This window comes from Antedon bifida, chromosome 9 (assembly GCF_963402885.1).
Source record: "Antedon bifida chromosome 9, ecAntBifi1.1, whole genome shotgun sequence".
Taxonomy (NCBI): domain Eukaryota; kingdom Metazoa; phylum Echinodermata; class Crinoidea; order Comatulida; family Antedonidae; genus Antedon; species Antedon bifida.
In genome coordinates, this window is record NC_136234.1 from 12796556 (window position 1) to 12819574 (window position 23019).

Sequence of the window (23019 nt, forward strand, 5' to 3'; positions counted from 1 at the left end):
AGATTATCAGTTATTATTAGACAATAACCTGTGGGAAATTCTGTTAGATGTCTTGGGATTTAATCAATGAATCAGAACATAGGAAATCAGTATCAGATGATACAATCTAGATCTAATAGTCCAGCTATCCAGATTCTTATTACTGTATCAGATTGAATCTGGATCTAAGAGTCTAGCATTGTGTACAATAAACAGATCTGAAATGTCATTGTCACATGTCAAAACAATTATTTACAATAAGACAGAAGAATTTAAACGACGTGTTGTGTAGATTTGAGATTTTAACACTTTCTCATGTTAATACATTCCTATACTAGCAATGTTAATAGTGACTGGTCACTACAGGGAACAATAATGTTTGTTTGGGTAGGTGGAGGGGAGTTACTCATGTGATTCCATTTCTACCATCATGTTTTTGTATTCTTATACTATGTAATAAAATAAAATAAGTACTACAATTCCAATATGGTCAGAACAACGAATTCAATCTTACCCAGTATGTTTCTTCTCGATTTAAGTGTTGTGTCTTTGTATTTTCAATTGCTGTTTGGCTCTTTCCAATCCATTCCATCACTTCACTTCGCATCCTTAGTTCTTCTGATGCTGCAGCAGTCTAAACAATAAATGATGCAATTTACAATGCTTGCTTAAACCATGGACCTAGGGTCTCTTCCCTGCTTATATAGGACCAAAGCAACTACCAGAAATACAAAAGATTACAAACTGACCAACCAGAAAAGCACAAATACAGGAAATAAAATAAACAAAAACTAAACAATTAAATATGTAAGAAAGGGTTGTTTATTCTAAAGTACAATGATGAATAAATTATCTCATTGTGCCTCAAAATAATATTTGTTTATTAGTTACAATAATTCATTTATGCAACACATAACATTATTTTTTGAAATTTTAATTTCTTGTAAAATAATAGTCAATAATGATTTTTATCATTTTAGAAATTTATTTTGTTCCAATAAATATGAAGTGTAATTTTTTAATGACGAACTAACCCAAACTTCAGTCAACAAAACCCCATGAATATATAATGATGTCTTATTGGTTAAACACTGGAGCAAAAAAATAAACTTACGGCAGCTGATCTTGTTGAAATACAAATAGAGTATAGATATATTAAATGAAAATGACAACATAATAATATTTTTTTTTTTTATTGTACATAACTGATTAATCAAATCATCTTACTTCTTGCGTTTCTTTTCCCACTTCTGGGAACGATTGAAAGAACTGTGAAACATACGTCATAATTGACTTCTCATCGGGTTTATTTGTGTCAACATCTGAAAGTAAAACATTAACAAAATAAATTTTAAATTGAATTTCAGCTGATTATTCCGGTATTTTAATGTTATTTAAATGATGATCATCATTTAATGATGTATGTCACTGAGGTGGTGTGAAACATGTATTTATGTATTGTAAATGTGAATGGTGAATGCGACCACTCACCTTTCTAAAGCTCTGTCTATTCTATCAAACTAGTTTGACAAAAAAAGTGTGATGTGCCAAAATATGGTAGTGATATGCCCAAATATGGTGGTGATATGACATCATCATGTCCATATATGGGCACATAACTTTTTGTTGTCACATAAACTTTTATAGTGTAGACAGAGCTTAAGGAAACAGTTAAAATAATAATCTTACCATAAGGGTCGAGTAACTTAGCAATACCAAGCTCTCTTTCTGCAACATCAAATGCATTTGAGAGATTTTCAATATTACTTCTTGAATTTAGACTATGTAAGTCCACCAGACCTTCCCTGATATTGTGTAGAAGGGTGGTGAATGCTCGTCCATCACGCCAACTTGGACCAAAATCTTTGATCGCTATATCTACCCCATGCTTCCCTCTGTACAATACAAAAAAATTAAGTATGTTTAGGTCATAGTGACTAACAGTAGAGAGTGTCATATCATGTAACGCTATAATACAATTTTTTTTATCACCATAGATATATGAGCAACATTTTCAATGCTTTAAACATTTTTGGCCTTACTTTCCCTAAATAATTATTTAATGATTTAGATGACAAAATAAATATGGGTCTGCACAATATAAATTACAAAGGCGATTGACCCCCATTAACTGAGTCATCATTTTGTGAACACAACATTCCTGCAGTTGTTTTCTAATGAAGTCAATCTAATGTGGTACCATTAATTAGTCATCACTTCTGTTGCTTGTAATATAAATAATTAGTAGATACATTGTAGTTAGGTAGCTCACTGTCTAAATTTTCTCATCAGTCTTCCAAGGGAAATTGATTGATTGAAAGTACTTTAACTGTTTCCAATCAACTTAAAGAATACTGGTTTTGGTAAAATAGATATTGTAGCAGTATTCATTTTTCATACTTAATTTGGCCACCCACCAACAGTGCTCATTAAACCAAATTTACCCAGGTAAATAATGATCACAATGGAAATAACCTACTAAGACTGGAAAATCTTCAATCACTTTGTATGTATTTTTTTATAATGATTTTCCAAATAATCAAACAAACTAAGCCTGAAACGATATTGTAGTAACCTTAAAATGAATACTACATAATAATTAATAATAGATCAAAGTATAACTAACTTTGCTTTTGATGCTTTCTTAGCCCACTCTAGAAGAGCTTTCTTAGCTGTAAGCCTGCTTTTGCCTGGTGTCTGTTTCTTAGCTGGGGGAGGTCCATTTCCAGCACCCTTTAGGGATGCTTCGTCTGTACTTGTATCTTCCAGTTGCATAGCTTGAAGAGCATTTTGTTCAATCTGTGTACAAGACAAGATTAAAGAAACAAATTAGTTTACATTTGTGGTTAATCTTTTTACATAGGAGAGCTTTCAAATTGCGATAACCTATGACCTACAGTATTTACGTCATGTTAATTCATTGTGCTTGTGGGGATGTATTTCTTCACTATTTCTTTACAAAGTTTTGGCGAATTCTAGATGACAATGACAAAATATTTCATAAGCATCTAACAGCGGATCTGTTATTATTTAATGATAATAATAATTGAGATGGCAAAATAAATATGTGTGACTGCACAATATGAATCACAAAGGGTGATATAAAACTTTGGAGCTAAAAAGTAAATGTGGAAGCTTTATTCTGGATTGTGTGTACACTCTACCAAAATAATAAGCTTTTCTTATGAGCTTCACTTGCCTGTCTTTTCTGCAAGGCAACTTTATTTTAGTTACAGATGAAAAATATATTTTCCTCATCTTTTTAATTAAAAAAAGACAAAGTTAAAAGCAAACTAACAAAATAAAAGATGTGTTATTTGACTGCAACTTAAAAAAACATAAAAAGCATTAAAAGATAGATTGAGATTAAAGAATCACTTTCTATTTTTAAGAAAGAAAAAGATAAATTTAAATAAATCTGTTACACATAATATTTAGCACATTATCTTCAAATAATTTTTTAGTCACTTTATTTATTAATAAACAGAAATATTATATAATATATCTTTTATTAAGATATCTGGATGGTCAATTTTGTGTATATAAATGTATGTTATTCTATCCTTAATAATCCAAGTTCCACAATAACAACAGTGACAGGTATTTGACTCGAACCTACACCTATACCTAAAGCAGTAGATCTGACTTAACCCCTTAACCATAAAATATTTTATGATTATTACTATACTTGTTATGAATCAATATACAAATAACCAAGAAGCATATAAATATAAAACAATAAATGCATAGTAATCAAGCAGACTATACCAGAAATCATACAATTAAGGCATAGGATATTGTCTGATGCAAATGATGGAATTTAGCCCAGCCAATTGCTGATGTGCTCTGTGTTGAATGTCTCAAGTATTACATACATATTATATGACATTTTGATAGGATTTGGTTCGAGATCTGTAACATACTTATTGTATCCTTAGGCTGTACTCTCATTGCCCTGTCCTCCGGATATAACGTAAAGTTATTGGTCCCGTGTACATAGTGCAAGTTAAAGAACTTTGTACACTATTTTTTTAAAAGTAGTGGATCGTCTCCCGGTGTGCTGATCTGGTAGGCGATGCACTGTGCTGAATATTGTGGGTTCTGTAGAGCGCCTAATCCAAATTTCCCCAGTCTCCAATTAAGTTTGAGGACGATAATTACTACATTTACCTTTATGCTTTACAGCAAAATAGTTACGGCACTAAATAGCTTGTTATTGCGAATTTAGGTAAACATTTGGAAGCAAATGGCTGATTGAATTCACATCAGTTGCATCAATATTATCTTACCTACAGAGGTTTCACAGAAACTGAAATACAGTAGAACCTATTAAAGGGACACCTTCAAGAGCCAATAAAGTGTCCCCTTAATAGGGTATACCAAAGGATTGGTTGTCCATGCATAGATTACATTATTATGCAAAGGTACCATTCAGTATAACATATGCTACAATACCATAAACCTACCATTCTACGAGGAAACTTCCATTTGGAATAATCAAAATAAATCATAATTAGAAAAAGAAATAAATGAGCTGTCTCTTTGACTAACATTATTTTACCACATCATGCAAAAGAATAGCGACAAAAAATAAAAAAATATGCAACTAAAAAATAGAATATTTTATACCGGTTAATGCAAGATTTAAAGAAAGATTTGAAATCATGCGCACTTTTACAGTTTGTATCATCAGAAAATGAATTAATTGTGAAGAATGCTTCAGAAAAACATTTTAAAAAATAGAATTACAATAATGACATGATATTTTTATGTATAAGCTTATCAATATGTTTTATATCAATATCATAGTTGAATTATTAAATGAAAGTGTTTGGTATAATATAAAAACATCTATAATATTTTAAGCTCTGTCTACACTATCAAACTATATTGACAAAAATATGTGATGTGTCCAATATATATTTTGATGTATAAGCTTATCAATATGTTTTATATCAATATCATAGGCGAATTATGAAATGAAAGTGTTTGGTATAATATAAAAGCATCTCTAATCTTTTAAGCTCTGTTTACACTATCAAACTATAAAGTGTGCCCAAATATGACATTATCGTGTTCATATATGGGCACATCACATTTTTTGTCACATAAAGTTTGATAGTGTAGACAGAGCTTTAGCTTTCATATATTTTGAATCTAATTTTATAAAGTTTTGAAGCATTCTTACAATAAATACATAAAGAAAAAGGTCTTAATTTTGGGTGAACCAGAGACTTACTTGTGCAGGGTCATAAAACTGGAAGTAAAAACACATAAACAAAGTGATAACACTTACTTAATAATATTTTAAAAACTTATTCTGTGCTATAAAAGTAGACAATTGCATAAAAATAATGACACATAGATTTGAATTTCTCCCACATCAGACTTCCTTGGGCTGGCCCAAGATTTTAAGTTTTTCACAAATTTTCGAATGCATTGCTTTTCAGTGGTATTAAATACGGAAATTGGAGGTGGACAGTGAAGACAATTCTGAGAGAGTTTGCAGTGTGTCAGGTTTTAGGAGAGTTGACTGTAAAGGGCCTCTCACATCTGCCCCAGTCAACGTCTCAATGTCTTTTTTTTTGTTTTATGCCTCATTCGAGTAAAAAGAATGCTCATGGATTTCCAAACATTTGCAAGATGATTTTTTTACTCGGTGGCCACATGTTGCATCGTGTAAACAAAAAGTTGTTGCTGATGTCAACTGACCTGGAGCTGGACTGGAGCTGGTGTGAAAGACCCTTAGCATAGGCATTTATCCAGTGCTGAAAGTGACATATTCAAATTAAGGTGGTGAATAAAATCATTCCCCTCCCCTTCCAACACCTCTGCCATGATGACTGAAAGTCCTAAAAATTTCAGTAACCTCTTGAATTAAATATTACGAAGCTAAGTAGTTTGTTGTTTACTATTAAAGTGAATGATGTTAAATGTAGGGTACGTCAAACTAAATTAGTTATAAATAGTGTTATAGTTATAATGAATATTAATTAATACAGTAAAACCCCAATTAAGTGTCCGCTCAGACTAAGGGTTGGCGTGACCCTCTTTTGGTTCAAGGGAAAGTTTCCTATAACAGGGTGTCCATGAATAGGGGTGTCACAAAGGATCAAAGGGTTCTACTGTTATCAATGGTCAATACTCAAAATAGGATATCACGGTGGGTAGTCTGATGATATGTTCCAAGAACAGATATTTAGCTGTCAATTTGACTCGCATCTCATCATCACACTGTGCTATCCGAGCCTGCCTAAATTAGCTATTGAAATGATCTTTCTATGCACTACACAAAAACAGGTTTATGTTATAATGAACAGGTAAATACATTAATTAGACACGCAAAACAAAATGATTGAATTACCTGATTAACAATAATGGTCCAAATAAGACCTAGTACAATATGTGTCTTGCCATCAGCTATGTCACTGGCATTTATGTTTACCAACTTGATCTGAAATAAACAACATGTTTGGATTGTTATTCAATAAAAATCAGTTTCTACATTAAACTACGATTAGATGTGGCAATCTAGATATAGCCATGTAACATTTTCCAATCTAGGATTATTTTGGGACATATCCATGTAACATTTTCCAATCAAGGATGATCTTGGGATACATCCATGTAACATTTTTTTTTGTAGGTCTACATGTGAATCAGGTTTTAAGGACGTGTCTTACTCTCATAAACTCATCCTTTGGATAGAATGTATAGCCATCGGTCAGTCGAAACATAAATGCACATTCAAAAAGAGTATGCTTGTCTCCCTCTACGCTCATTAGGCACATACTGGGCCTAATCTGATTTAAGACTGAGGACCATTAAATATATATTTCAATAATCTGTGAATTTATGAATGCATAAACTTATCTGGATAAATAAACTCATACCTTAACCACCTACACCTCATTAATAGGACACCGGCCTCTATATAAATGGTACAATCCATTGACTTTTTTTATAGCATGAGTGCATCAGCAAAGAGTACACATGCTTTATAAACTAGCACCATGATAACTTTCTGTGTATTTCTGAAATTGTTTAAACATGGGCCTTGAGGCTTAATAATTTACCCGGGTATTAGTTGGTTTTGAGGGCACAGTTATTGATACCTTTCGTGGGTAGAAATCAGCATTCTTGGGTAAATACCTGAACTGGCTCCACAGTATGAAAATAAAACTATAATCATTTACCTTTTTCTTTTCAAGGAACCTAAGAGCTGTGTTGATGTTTGTGATAAAATGAACTCGCTTTCTTCCTTGTTCCACTGGCTAAAATTACAAACAAATCATTAACAATGTTAACATTATATCATGTACCTAACAAGATGTGAAATACAGTAACATTAAATGAACATTATACCCGTGGGTTTGAATTATTTAAACATGAGTGAAACTTGGTACGAAGAAAAATAATGAATTGTATGAATTACGAAATAGATCCCTAAATACCACAAATAGTAAACACATAAATAAATTATGTAGATAGTATGTTTTGACACCCAAGATTTAATTTATATTCTATATTCTATTATATAAAGCTAGCTGGTATGATTTGGTGGTACACATGTAGTATTTTACAGTACAAGTGCCACAGATAAACCAACCATAACCTATTCAAAGAGGAGATTCAACTCAAAAAGTAGAACATTCATTGAACACCCTCTCCATAAATATAGTCTGCAAACCATCCCCTCAAGTGTGAGCATCTTCACACACTACTCTAATCATTTCTCTATTTTTGGTTTATCCAGGTAAGCTAGGCACAAAATAGACTGATAAACAACATAAAAACAACTGTACACATAAAACTTATGTCATGTGACTACATCAATGTCAAGTAAAAAAGTCAACATGACTATAAGCTGCATAGTCGCAGGTTGCATCATGAAAATAAGAAGTCTAATATACTTACTAGTCGTTCACCAGAAAGAACTGTAAGCAATGCCAGAAGGATCGTGCCATCTTTGATATCTTCAAATAAATCCTTCACTTCCTTTGGTGGTCTATGCTGTAAGAACAAGATAATGCAAACAAAAATATTTATTATGTATACATATTCATTATAATTCTAAGGTCAACTTTATCCAAAAATGACTGTGGTAATAAAATGTACAGCGCTTAGAGGTTTCACAACATTAGGCGCTTTATAAATCCAGGATATTATTATTATTATTTATTATTACTCTGTTGGCTGTGCATTAAGTTGAATAAGATAAAAATAAAACTTACCTTTGACAGATAGGAATTTATCCAATTTGTGAAAGTTTTCTTCTGTACTCTTTCCTGTTCATCTGGAAAAAAACACAAACAAAATGAATTATATTATTCCAATGCTTGTGTTCAAATCCTCTCTGTTTTATCTTGTAAAAATACATAAAGAAAACAGACAGGAAAATATTGAATTGATAACATACTTCATTTGGAATATAATGCATGTTTATAAATTTAGTGAGGAAAAATACAATATATTTTATATGGTAAATTTTAGCAAGCACTATTTCTGCTGTCAAAAATATACCATTTAAAAGGTATTTAAAAAATACCGTATTATTATATACAGAATTTATGTGGCAGCAGAAATTTGTTTAAGATCATGACACCACCACCTCAACAACACTACCATTGCACTGCTACCAGCCGAAAATTACAGTAATAATATATAATTCAATATATTATTAAATTGTAATTGTAGTTTTGCGTCAGGGAGTTGAGTAATTAGATGTTTTTGCCCTACTCTGACGTAATTTGTACTTTATACTAAGTACATTTGAGAATACTTGCGAAAAAATTTGCAAGTAGTTCTCGGGTGGGACTCGAACCCATGACCTCCAGATCACTAGCCTGGCGTTCATACCTCTTACTTGGGCTCAAATCTAACCACTAGCCATCAGCGCAAGCTCGGTGGTCTAGAGGTATGAACGCCAGGCTAGTGATCTGGAGGTCATGGGTTCGAGTCCCACCCGAGAACTACTTGCGAATTTTCTCAAATGTACTTAGTATAAAGTACAAATTACGCCAGAGTAGGGCAAAAACATCTAATTATTATTAAATTACTGTACATAGAAATACATGATACCTACTTCTATGTAGGCATTAGAAATACTATTAATATATATAAGTCCCGATATAAGTAATGAATTTGTAATTGTTTTTCCAACACAGTTAGTGATGTCAAACACCCAATTGACCTTGTTAATCAATTAAACAGTAAATTACAACCAACACCTACTGTACAGTACTGTAATTAATAATTGGTTTACTTTTAGCTTAATTATGAAGCAGTTTTGTTTTCAATGCACATGATTGTTGCATGTTTCACTTTATATTTATTTTATGACAAGATACGAACTAAGGGGTTTCACGACCTGTATACAACAGTCTTGTGCCCCCTTGAGACAGCTTTCTACTTGTCTGACTATGAGCCCATACGAACTGTTATATTAGTCTATGAATGTAGCAACACATAACCTAAAGGTCAAGTGTAAATATCAAATGTCAACATAGGGTATGTTTTTGCTGATAACTCAAAGCATGGAGAAGCCTAACTTATTTCTCCGTGCTCAAAATAACCATTTACCTTGTTGAATATTTATTTAATTTCAGCTACATTTTTGCTCCCAATTAAATTAGTATATATTAAGTGTGTAGTCACAGCCAAGAAGCTACTAATAAGGAGTGGACCAATGACTTTTAATCCCAAAGTTAACCAAATACTGTTGTTTTACATTGCAGTTACAAACTGCACAATGTTAAAAGCAAATCAATGTTTTTGAGAACGCAATATTGAAAATGCCATTTTAAATGATTCATTGAAATGTTTTATTTCTGCTGACGGAAAAAAAAATTGAGGTAATTTTAATACTCACACAATCTAACCCGAAAATACCATTCTTTGGGACACTCCATTAAAAATTAAGGGGCTACTTCAAATGAGCAAGGAGCCAGACCTTTATTTAATCAGTTAGATGCCATCCATATTAAAAGGGAATAATTTGTTGGCATCCGAATGTATGTAATACTGTATGTAATAATGTACAGAAATAGCCATTTTCAGCACATATGTTATGATTACGTTAAATTTTGTTTTGAATATACACACAATTTTTTATGTCAAATAAACAAATTCTGCAAAATGCATTTTCTGCATGAGAAATATTGTATTATGATCATTATAAAAATCATCAAAGCAATAATCTACTATTTGAAATTTCAACTCATTGAATTATTAAAACTAAAAATGTATATAAATTACATTAGCATTTTGATACAAGCTAAAAACAGCACTACATATGATGACAAGATTATTTGGATAAGTGCCAATGTTATACATTATCAAAGGTCACATTATATCAAATAATGTGATACACATTTGAAATATGTAGGCAATATGATTATGGTTACATTCAATCTAGATCACATGCTTGTTTTATATATACAGGTTTCCCTCTAATTAAAGACCGCTTTATTGCCACCTGTACAATCACCTATCTTTTACAGTACCATTTAGCTGCTCACTTCAATTAAAAACTCCATCTAATTAGACCCAACTGAACATTTTTGTTCAAATTTTCCCTCCAATTAAAAACCACTAACAAAACTTTTAAAATGAATGCATTTTTAGGGTAGAGCCATTGAAAATTAGACAAATACTGCATTTTTTTAAATACACAAATAGATAGACAAACCAACCTGATTCCATTTACCCTCCCTCTCCCTCTTCAGAGAGCAAGATTCTGATATTTATAATACTGTAGGTTGATTTGAAGACCACTTATAGTGCCGGCCTTTAGTAGGAGGGATTCTAATTATAGGCAAAAGATACTAAAGATCACCTGGGTCCCAAAAGTGTTCTGGTCTTTATTTGGAGGGAAACCTGTTAAATATCAAGTGGTGATTAGACTTCATCTCTTCGTAACTTATTTATGCAAAGTTGAAATGGACCAAGGTTTAAAACAAATTACCACTAAAATGAAACTTGAATTGATTACTGTAAATGTGTTGTCCTTCCAACAATAGCTAATCATAATTATTATTAATAATGTGTGGGTGTTTTACATGTGCAGTATATAATATTTTCACCATGTCTGTATTGCCTGTAATGTGAATTTCATCATGATGTTTGTTCGTATCATATAGAGTTCATAGCAAAATGACTTCATTGGATGGTGATGGAGTGAATTTTAAATGTTAATATCATCTCAACCTGCTAACTTGTAGTTCTTGGAGTCTTCAGTGTTTTTATTAACCGGAACTACACATTTTTTATAATAAATTTGTAAAAATAATGATACCGAATAAAACTAATTTATCTTTAAAAATATAAAAAATAGGCAAAGAGCAAATTCTAAATCGCCCAGTGATTGGAAAATTAAGTTTAGAAACGATAAAAATGAAGACATTTGTGTGAATGACAAAAAGCCAACCCAACCAAGATTCGAACTTGGAACCTTCTGCTTGATATGCAGATGTCCTAACCATTAGCTTTCATGGTAATAATTATGAAAATTCGATTTGATAGCGACTCTTTAACAACCTCAGCGTGGTATGGCGGAACCGCACTAGTTCTCAATTGTACAGAGATACTTAATATAATAAGATACACTCCTACAAAAAGAATTCTTTTAAAATTAATAATTAATTTAAAACTTATAATACTATAGTTTTATTATCAATTAACATACATTTATCTGTGGATGGGCGGGTACCAGTTAGATATTGTACTACTGTATACTTCAGGTACAGGCTTATGGAATGCTTAGTGAAGTGCTTTTGGAATGCAAGTACTGGTATAAGTGGTACTTGAATCAGGGCCTACTGGATCTCAACCGGACATTTTATGCAGCTAAATTAATTACACAATAGTAGATAATTTTGAAGCAAATATAAATTAAAAAGAAAATATATCATACTTAGCTGACTGTGTTGATATGACTGTCTCAATGTCTTTATATTGAACATTACAATTAAATTCCAAGCCTACAAATTGTCAATCGATATTTCCCTCCAAACGTTGATAGTAAAATTTGGACCTTAATACCGTTGCACCACCGTTTTATGGTGCTAAGTTTAACAGCACGTTTACCTGTTGCTATTTTCACAAGTAATCTTATCTAGTATATATTTGAAAAGTAATCAATACCGCGCCAATGAACTATTGTTTCCTGACCAAAGGTAATTCAGGAAATGCAGATTGATATCAATTACACAACATGTGAAAAAGCCACTCTAGTAGTACTTGGTGGGAAAAGGTAAACATTACGTGAACAAATTGTAAATCATTTATATGCATTTAAAAAAAACACTTTCACACAGATATTTTATAAAAGGTTGTTGCAATATATTTAATTATATACCATTTTGTGTATTAAACGGAAACTTTCCTGTGAAATGAACGAGGGGGAATATGTTTTAACATGTTTAAACACACCACTATTATTATTAACAGGACACACTATTAGTCAAATGTGTTCCCTTAATATGGGATCTACTGTACTCATGTTGTTTAAGCTAAGCAGATATGTATAGCAAGGTGTACAGTATTGATGTATACTGTATATTTTACTAAAATGCATTGATACAGTATGTATTGCATAAACTTGGATATGTTATTTTCAAAAGTTTTGGGGGTAGTTGCTAAAAGGATCTAGGTGTATGTGCCTATAAATTAGTTAGTGATACTGTACTAAGTTCAAGTATTTATTTTTTATTTTTAAAATCAGCCTGGTATTATTGGTCTAATCTCAAACTTTGGAGAAACTTTCATTTACAAGTTATAAACTGCATTAAAGCTCTGTCTACAATCAAAGCTTCATTCAAAATTAGCCAATTCCAGATGTAACCACTTATGTACATAAATTACCCCCTAATGAGAAGTAAATTACTTAATATTATAAACTTGTATTAATACCTCAATCAATTTACTACTTTCTACTAGATTTCAATGAACTTTTAAAATTTCATAACAGAACTTGTCAAAACAAAGCCAGTATACACACAAACAAAATACCTATATCGATTGTGTACAAATTACAAAATCATTTAATTCTAATGTTCTACATATTATCAAATACAGCAGATCCCCTCTTTAGGGACGCCATTTTCTCAGGGGATAACTCTATTAAGTGGATACTTTCTTGTGTACTGAATGAGAGGAAATATATGTATGTTTCAACACTACGGCCAACATTTCAGGGGACACCCCTATTAACTGGACACTTATTTGGGTTCCAAAGGTGTCCCTTGTTCTACTGTAAAATAAAATAGTTTTGCTAATTTAGGGTAATAGGAGGGGTGGTGTTAGTCCAATGATAGACAAACGACATAGGGGCTGATAGCCCAACGTAGTGACAAATGATAGGCATCTAAATGGACCAGAACACCAAGGTGATGCGAAAATAGATAGATGCGGAAAAAACAAGAACAAAATTTTATTTGTGCTTATAAACTTTGTTAACTAACCTCTTAGTTTTACTTTTCTAACAGAAGTCTGACGGTCGTACATCTTCAAATAATGGTAGTATCCCTTTTTGTAAGCAATCAAATTAAAAACTCCAAATTATCATCATCCAAGTACAGAATGTGGAATCCATAGTAAGTTTCAAATTTAAATATCAAATACTTTGGAACAATAATAATCCATATTTTACTAAATCCAATCAATTTTCCAGGTATCAAGAAACAAATTTGTTGTTGTATAATAACATTGCTCCAGAAACGTTAGTCATTGACTGAAGATGAGTAACTGAACAGCCGAAATAGTGGAACTTAACATTTATCTGCTTAGTCAACCATGAAAATTAAGAATAAGAAAAACAATACCGCTGACAGGGATAGACAACTCCAAGGTCAAGATACAAGAAGGTCACGATAATACAGTTGAAGTACTATACAGTAGTATTATCCATCTATTATCTATTCATTCATTTTAAAGTATTTTATTATTGTCAGTAATTTCTGTTCTGAAGTTTAGGGTCTGTATCTTGTTATCCATCCATGTATTTTGACAAGTGCTAGGCCTACATTCTTCGCAAGACATGAACTTTGTCACGTTGTATAGAAGGCTCATCAAACATGAAGGTGCTGGTGACATTTCACAACATGTGGTAGAAATACTAGTCTACTTTTATTAAATTTAACGATTGAGGGCGATGTTATGTATGCTTTAATAATATCATTAACAAGTGAATCATTATAATACAATTGTTTATTTGTTATATTTCATTAAAAATGAAAACACTTTAAAATTAATGATTTTTTTTTTAGGTGTAGCTATTTGTTGTATTGTGTACTGGTGCTAGTCATTAAAAATTGTATGTACAGTATACATACAGTGTTAAACTACAAAGGTGTAGACAACAAACTTACTGATATTGTTGTTTTTGTTGATTTTTCTCTTTTTTTCCTTTAAAGTCATCATCACTATCAAAAGAAACATTTTCAGGGGTTTTTTTCACAAAATTTTTATGAAGACTATTATGCAATTTCTTTCTTCGTTTTTTTGTTATAACTTTTCTTTTTATCTCTAAAGTTATCATGGTTAGTTTATTTCTTCATCAGAGATTGAACTTACCGTAAGTAAAAAAACAAGTGGCGGTATTCACCATTTTCACACTTAGGCTAAGGGAAACCATTAAAATTAAACAAATCTCCAATATAAGTGAATTACAATTTAAGGGAAATACTTATTTAGTTAAGTGAAATCTAATATATTTAAGGGAAATATCTCACCTAAGTGTGATTGGTGAATATGGCCACAGTACCAATAACTTTTTAACCTTTGTATTAAATGTTTATTTTGGAAATTATTTTACAATCAAGAAAATATAAACACTGACAAATGATACAGTATACCACAGCATTCAAAGATTACAATAGGGCATTTGTTTACTATGAAAGGTACACCACCCTTTGTTATTATAAATATTGCAACATCATATAAACACAACTATAACAACAATATACAGCCATATGCTGGTTGTGTAATGTCACACTATCCTCGTTGTCAAAAAAAATGTTTGTAGTGTGCAAAATGAAAGGAATTTTTTATTGGTTGGTCTAACTCATCAATTATCAATCACGCGAAAGAGAGGGAAAACTCTACAATCAACCTTCTCATTACCAACTTTCTATTTTACGAACGGTCCTCATATATCATTAATACCTTTCGTCCAAATTGTGTTGAAATTCTAAATTCTGGTTTTGTGAAAAAAAAAACTCCTCTCAGTTTGCATAGGTATTTTAAATTAAATACAATATGAAGTAGAGTTATATTGAAATAATAATAAAACTTTTAATAATAATAATAAACTTTATAAAGCGCTATTTACTGATATCTCACAGCTCTAAAAGACCAACAAGAATTATTGAAAAGATGAGATTTTAGAAGTAACTTGAATTGCTTAAGAAATTTACATTGATGGATATGGGGTAGAAGCTGGTTCCAAACTTGTGGCACTTGTGCAAAAAACCCCTTAGGGTAATAAAATAATTATGAATATGATACTTCAATATACAGTACTGTAACTTATAGGTTCATGCTTTAAGTATTTATACGATATTCTTCCAAATTTCTTATTTACAAACTGCTTTCAGACCAAGGATAGGAATGTCAACTGTATTGTAAATTTTAAAATTGAGAAAAAAGTTTTTAAACGTCTTGAAATAAAACCGCTACTATCCAATATTTTAATGTAATCACTTTTTACATCAATGTAAAGACAACATCTGCATAATACAATACCTTCCAACTCAGTCATAACAATTGTAAAGCCAGGAACTTACCCCAACAATAATGTATTTTTAGCCGATAGTCTAGCAATAAAAATTGAACAATAACCAAAGAAAATAGTGTATTGTTGTCAGTCACTTCCAGATGATTAACTCCAACTAAAAAGTGATTATTTGCTAAGAACTCAACAATAATATAGATTTACATTTATATATGGCAGTAAAAAGAGAAATTCCCCATGCTCAACTTGGTTTATTATTCTTTTATACCCTCGTAATATGTACATTTAATCTTTCAAATTTGTTGTTAAATTATGTTATGATCTAATAATCTGCAAAAGAATGAACAGTGGCTTTTATGCTAATGGCAAGATTAGATTGCTATTACTGTATTAAAGTCCTCATATAAAGTTATTACATAATTAATATCGCATATCACGATAATAACATAGCCAGCTCATAAATACTGGAATACTGTAGGGATAATATTTATCAATACAGTGGAAACCCTCCTTGTGGACACCACTACAGTATTCAGGGACACCTCTATTAAAGGGACACTTTATTGTAAAATGAAAAAAGAGCAATGGTTCACCCTACTCAAGGGACACCTCTATTAAGGGGACACTTTCCTGTAAAATGAACAAAGAGCAATATTGTTTACCCTATTATTCAAGGGATACCTCTATTAAAGGGACACTTTATTGTGAAATGAACAAAGAGCAATATTGTTTACCCTATTATTCAAGGGATACCTCTATTAAAGGGACACTTTATTGTGAAATGAACAAAGAGCAATACTGTATATGGTTTACCCTATTCAAGGGATACCTCTATTAAAGGGGACAGTTTCCTGTAAAATGAACAAAGAGCAATATTGTTTACCCTATTATTCAAGGGATACCTCTATTAAAGGGACACTTTATTGTGAAATGAACAAAGAGCAATACTGTATATGGTTTACCCTATTCAAGGGATACCTCTATTAAAGGGGACAGTTTCCTGTAAAATAAACAAAGAGCAAGAAATGGTTGAACACTATGGCCAACCCCTATATAAGGGACACCTCTATTAAGGGGACACTTTATTGTTAAATGAACAAAGAGCAATATGGTTTTTAACACTATGGCCAACCCCTATTCAAAGAACACATTGTTGGGTCCATGAATTAAACACCTCTTTCTTGCTCATTCATATTGACTAGAACCACAGTATGATAAGTGAACTGTGTCACGGTGTAGCCTATCCACCATGGTAAACAATTGAGCTGCGTTAATGTCCGCCTATCCACAGTCGTTTAACACGGATTAACAACCGTTGAATACTTTCAGCATAATGCGATTCATTCAACTTGTTGTTATATTATTTTAAATGCTAATTGAACCATACTAAGAGGTTGATAAGAGATGTATACATACAACAATCAGCTCTGTATTATAAATTTGAAATAATCATAACCGTGTAAATTGACGATATCAAAATATCATTAGGCCTATACCTGGTACAGTCAACTCTCCCAATACCGGGCTCTCTGAAAAGCAAAAGCTCTCCTAATATCAGATTTTTCTCAAGTTCCAAACGGTCCCAAATTCATTTTTACCAATAAAAACACATTCCACAAAAAACAAACATACAATTAGACAAATAAAAGCAGGGTTGACTACTGTAGTCTATATACCTTTTTTTAATTTTTGACATGGCTCTTATACTGTAACAACATCTCTAGGGTTTACAAGTCAATTTGGCGCAATTAATTATTATAGCCTGTTATCTGATGATCAGACATGTACAATTCAGAATGTTCTTTTCCATGTAATAATCTTTTGTTGGGATACTCCTATTCAGGGGACACCCCATAAGGGGACACTTTCACATAAAAAATAAATGAGGGGAATATGTTTCAACACTACAGCAAACTACTATTCTGGGGATAACACTATAAAGGGGACACTTTCCCATGAAACAATTGAGGGACAATATATGTTTTGTCACTACAGTCAACACTATTCAGGGGGCACTTTCGAATGTAACAATTGAGGGACAATATATGTTTTAACACTACAGCCAACATCTATTCAGGGACACATTTTTAAGTCCTGAAGGTGTCCCCTTAATAGGTGTTCTACTGTGTAATGCCAACAGATTCCCTCTTCAGTGTTATGTCAATGTATTATGCTAACAGCAAGACATAAAAGTGAAATATAACTGCAAACTTTCCTTTGTACTTCCTTCAGTAAACATCATTAAAACATTTTTATTAAATTAAAAATCAAACTTACTAGTTTCTTTACTTCTTGAACATCCCATGAATACATATTCCAAAGTAAACAAAAATGAGAAAATCTTTAACAACAGAGAAATTATCTGAGACTATTGTAATACTGGCCCCCTTCATTGAAACACAATATGAAACTGTCTGTCGTCTCGTTGTCATTAACATATGATGAAAATAGATTCAGAGTAAATCCGTTTAGACTTACATCGATGTGAATAATTTGATTATAGATAGTGGACTAATTTCAAACTACAAACTAACCATGGCGACATTCAATTAATACTATATTTCCTTTTGTTATGGACAAGACCTGTGATGTTTACAATGGCTGAACTAAAGCGTCATTCTATTCTCGTCATAAACAGATCAATCAGGTCATCGCATTCTTTAACAATACTTTTTATCTTCTTCTACAACTACAATACAATCTTTCAAATTTTCAATCTTCTTCTTATACAAATTACACTACTGTACAATATTACTGCATTTTTTATCTTTACTACAACTACAATATCATTTTGAACAATATTTTTTGTCTTCTTCTACAACTACAATCTACAGTGTTTTCCTCTTCCTCTACAGCTACAATACAATCTTTTAAATTTTCATCTTCTTATACAAATTACAATAATGTACAATTTTTTCCCGTAATTTTGAACATCTTCTATAGGTACAACTACAATACAATTTTTAACAATTCTTTTCGTCTTCTTCTACAACAATACAATCTACAGTGTTTTTGCTCTTCTTCTACAACTATATAAATCTACTATAATTACTTGTTCATCTTTTTCTACAACTACTGTACAACAATTCAATTTTTCAAAGTATGTTTGTCTGTTCCACAACTACGTGTACAATAACAAAATAAAAATTGGAGTACGTATGTAAAGATGTATTGTCCCCTAAACATAAAAAAATGAAGATGACATTATGTAGTTTTTATTAAAGTTTTTCAACAGAAGAAAAAAATTAAACATAAAATACAGATTGTTCTGTATAAGTTTATGGTTTAAGCCATTTTTCAATTTCACCATTTAAAAAAAATAAATAAATTTAACCGGCCTATTGCCTTCAAGACTATGGACTTCCAATTTGGTCAAAGTGTATCATAATCTGCAGCTAATCTGTAAGTCATGTCTTCAGTCCCTACACTATGTTTTAAATTAAATTATTATTTAATTATTCAAATTTATTTATTAAATATTTTTTCATACTTTTAAATATTCAGATTGAATGTTACACTAAAGTAATAAAAATGTATATCAAATAGTAGATGTTGCTAGGCAACCACAAGCATTAAAGATAACCCATAAATTATTTGCAGGTACAGTATTCACATGGGATAGCCCCATTATTAAAGAGTGTTGGTTGAATAATGAAAGAACCTGAGCATTGCAAACACGATAGGCCTAGTATTGTAATACCATGGTCTTTTCTTTTCTTTATTTTGTTAGCTTAAGCTAAGCCTATTCAGATTAATTATCTAACACAAAATAAAAGGCTGAGCTTCTTGTGTTCCTTTACAATAGAAACCTTAGGTGTTTGAAAAGTAGGCCTATACAATTTCTTGATTCATCAGGTTTATTTCTGACACAAATTCAATCAAGTTTTAAGATTCCTGTAATACTTTCTAAGTGCTAAAAATAAACTGACACCCCGAAATGGCCATCACAGAACATGACTATATAGGCCTACACATCACAGAACATGACCATATACACTGTCAACAACTACAAAAGTTATTGGAACCGGTTCTATGCTAAAAACAGGCCCAAGAAATATAAATAGTTTAAAACAATTTTTAAAATTAAAATATAATGCATTATGCACACAAAAAAGTGCTAGCTTACCCGATAAATGCCCTATTCTCCTCGAACAGCGAGATATACTCAAATATACTCATATCTCGCTGTTTTGAGGAGAATAGGGCATTTGCCAGTTTATCCAGGTAAGCTAGGCACAAAATAGACTGGCCATTACACCATCACAATGTACCATTAGAAAAAAATTTCAATTTCAATATCTAATCAGACTGACTTCAAAACTATTGAATTATTCAATTACTAATAGTTGATAGTTGAAAACCCTACATATAAACTTGACCATGATGGAACTATAGTTTTTTTTTAAAGAACACTGAAAATAGTCTAAATTTAATAATTTCATTTTTTTTCTGCTGTCTTTAACAAAAGTATTATTTGTTCAATATTTTAATAAATAAAAGACACATTTTAAATTTAAAATAAGCAAAAAATTTTACAAATTTCTGTATAGTAAATCAAATGGATCTTTAATGTGAAATATGTTAACACTAACTCCATCTCCCACTAAGGTGAACTTTGACACAATTCCAGATTTTAGTTTGTTTATATGGGATGAAAGTACACTGTATAAGTCAATCATAGTCTGTTTTGTATATATTATTGTTTTTGCTATATTTACATGTTTAATGCAATACTTTGTAACGTTTATATTTTTTATTTTAGATTATTATAAACGGATCCCAATGGAAATAAGCTAATAAGCTTTTTGGGCTATCCTGGAAAATCTGTTATAAATGTTATTTGTAAAGTCAGTAATTTATGTTATCACTTTGTATGTATTTTTTATAATGATTTTTCCTAATAAATTCAAATCAAATCAATGTATTCACATCCAAAAAAATAGGAAAGTACAATAATAAATGCTATTATAGTGCCATTTAAAAATTATCTCGATTAATCATTTACTAGCACCATCTGAGCATATGCCTAAAATATTTTACCCTAACGAAGCAATCTAACAAATAACTGTTATACCAACTGTTATATCAATTGAAAAAACTTGCTGTATTTGTTCATCTATCAATGAATGAATAAGTGTTTGTCTTGTATGTGGGTACTTCATACAACTATTTCAACATACAGTAGAAAGATAATGTTGAAACAAGAATCCCAAGTGCCCAAGTGAAATGTTCGTACATAACACAGTATTCACAAAAGCTTATCCCTGAATGTAGCATAAAGAGGCTAGAATGTTTACCCCAGTGTTGGGAAGAAGGTCCTGAAAAGGGGGCCACTAAAATGTATAGCTCTAGTTGGGATTTAATCAATGTTAATTGGTTTGATGGAGGTTTGCACAGGGTTTTTTGGGGGTTTGTGCTGTGAAATCTGAAATTTTCCCAAAAACTGAAGTGTTTCTAAACACCTAAAAAAAAATGCAAACGTCTCCTTTTATAGTTTTAGTTGTGATCTACAGTAATCAATATCAATTGGTTTTAAGGAGGTTAGTGCAGGGTTTTTTGGGGTTTGTACAATATTTGTGCAGTTTTGCACAAGGTTTGCTCAGATTAGCAATACCCACTAAAATAACAAAATATGCAGACATTGTTGTACCAATGTATTTGTATTGATCAATAATATTTAAATCAAATCAACCCCCATACTCCATCACTTAATAATAAGATTTATGTCTTGTAGAAAATGTTTTATTCTGTACATTAATAACTACTGCACATTTCTTGTAGGAGATTCCTAAGGGAAACAATTTTTTATTTCATATAAATCCAACAGTGAGAAAATCACCAACTATAGGATTGATAAACTATATAATTTATCATGCTTATATCAAACCTACAGTATATCTCATACGATGGTAAGGTAGACCAGGATTGTAACTCACGTCTCTTTTTACTGCACTATGATAGTTGTGTAGAAAAAGCTGTGATCTAAAACCCTGGTCAGGATTGAACACTGTACTTTGGGATTGGAAGGCAACAAGCTGCAGTACAGCTCCAAAAATTCATAGCTGAAAACTGTCAGTGTCAGTCTATAGCACTGTAGTTAACATTAATACCACTTATTACTTAAAGTAATATGATTCAAGATTCAATTTAAAATGGAAATAATATGAGTACTGTACATTTTCAAACATTTAAAATTGTAAAATGTATTATTACTATATAAAAATATTTAAGAGTGCTTGTCACCAAAAATCAGACATATTCGTAATTTAGTGGCAAGGGTCAAAATTTCGAATTGGCTCATATTTTGCACATCGGTAGACCTTGATGTAAGTAAACCTGATGTGTAGTTTGTTTGGTAAAATATCGCTTAGTTTTCGAGAAAATCGAAAAATAACGATTTTCGGTCAATTTTGTTAATTTTTGGTGTATAATTTACATTAAGTTTAACAGCCTCTGGAAGCCAAACGTAGCTACCTAGCGTTTAAATATTTTACACTTATGTTAACTAGCATCTTGACAATAATTAAGTAAAGTTTCAAAAAATTTGATGAAATTCTAAGATTTTTACTAATTAATTACTAATTAGCATATATAAAACTCTTAAAAAGTAGGGTAAAAACAAACGCGTTTTTTTTCATGTGCGACGAATTTTTTTTAAATAAAAAAATCATCAATCTAAAGTTTAGATACTAATATTTATGAATCAAGTAAAAAAAAATTGGGGAAACTTATTTGCGCTCCGCGCCAGAGCCACAAATTTGTAAGAAATTCAGATTTTAGAGAAGATTTTATCTGTCGGCAAGATCAATCGGATGTACCTATTGTTCTCTATTTACATATTTAAGGTAAATTTTACTATGAGAAACAAACTTTAAAGGTAAACTGAAAGGTCCTGAATAATTTGGATTTACGTTTTAATATAAACACAAACTAAAAATAAATTTCTAGTAAAATTTAAACGACTAACCCATGATGAAATTAAGCAATTACTATCTGAGCTCAACATTATAACTCGCTTAGCTTCATCAAGCCTGTTATGTTTTCCACAAGGTGAATTTATTCTCGCGAATTGAACATTTTTTGCATGCGCAGTTTATTTTTATCAACAACGTGTTCCATTGGGCGTGCGCGTATACGCGAAAATGTTTGATTTGCGCGAATAATTTCGCCTAGTGGAAAACAGGCTTTACAACATAATTTTCTTATCTTCTCATATAGGGAGTTTTCGCACGAGCACGTTAACGCTATTTTCCAAGCTCTGCCCACTTTGTAAACAACTTGATCTGTGCGTGCGCAAGCATTACGAA

The 23019-nt window shown here is 31.4% G+C and overlaps 2 protein-coding genes across 9 annotated transcripts in view; one reads left to right on the top strand and one right to left on the bottom strand.

Annotated features, from left to right (window-relative positions):
- The window catches only part of LOC144852137 (nesprin-1-like), a 156642-nt gene that overhangs the window by 125234 nt on the left and 8389 nt on the right, over positions 1-23019 (bottom strand). For 5 of the 8 annotated variants that reach the window (XM_078709865.1, XM_078709864.1, XM_078709860.1 and 2 more), the window contains exons 2-10: positions 8214-8275; positions 7897-7992; positions 7176-7253; positions 6344-6433; positions 5219-5236; positions 2606-2778; positions 1669-1874; positions 1207-1301; positions 494-613 (exon numbers count right to left, since the gene is read on the bottom strand). In XM_078709865.1, the coding sequence (XP_078565991.1) occupies positions 494-613; positions 1207-1301; positions 1669-1874; positions 2606-2778; positions 5219-5236; positions 6344-6433; positions 7176-7253; positions 7897-7992; positions 8214-8275 (938 nt within the window). Of the gene's footprint in view, positions 1-493; positions 614-1206; positions 1302-1668; positions 1875-2605; positions 2779-5218; positions 5237-6343; positions 6434-7175; positions 7254-7896; positions 7993-8213; positions 8276-13442; positions 13531-17989; positions 18048-23019 lie in introns of those variants that run through there. The other 3 variants (XM_078709863.1, XM_078709862.1, XM_078709861.1) reach the window with 3 other exon arrangements.
- Positions 1-23019, top strand: part of LOC144852166 (uncharacterized) — a 133219-nt gene that overhangs the window by 91814 nt on the left and 18386 nt on the right. The window lies entirely within an intron of this gene.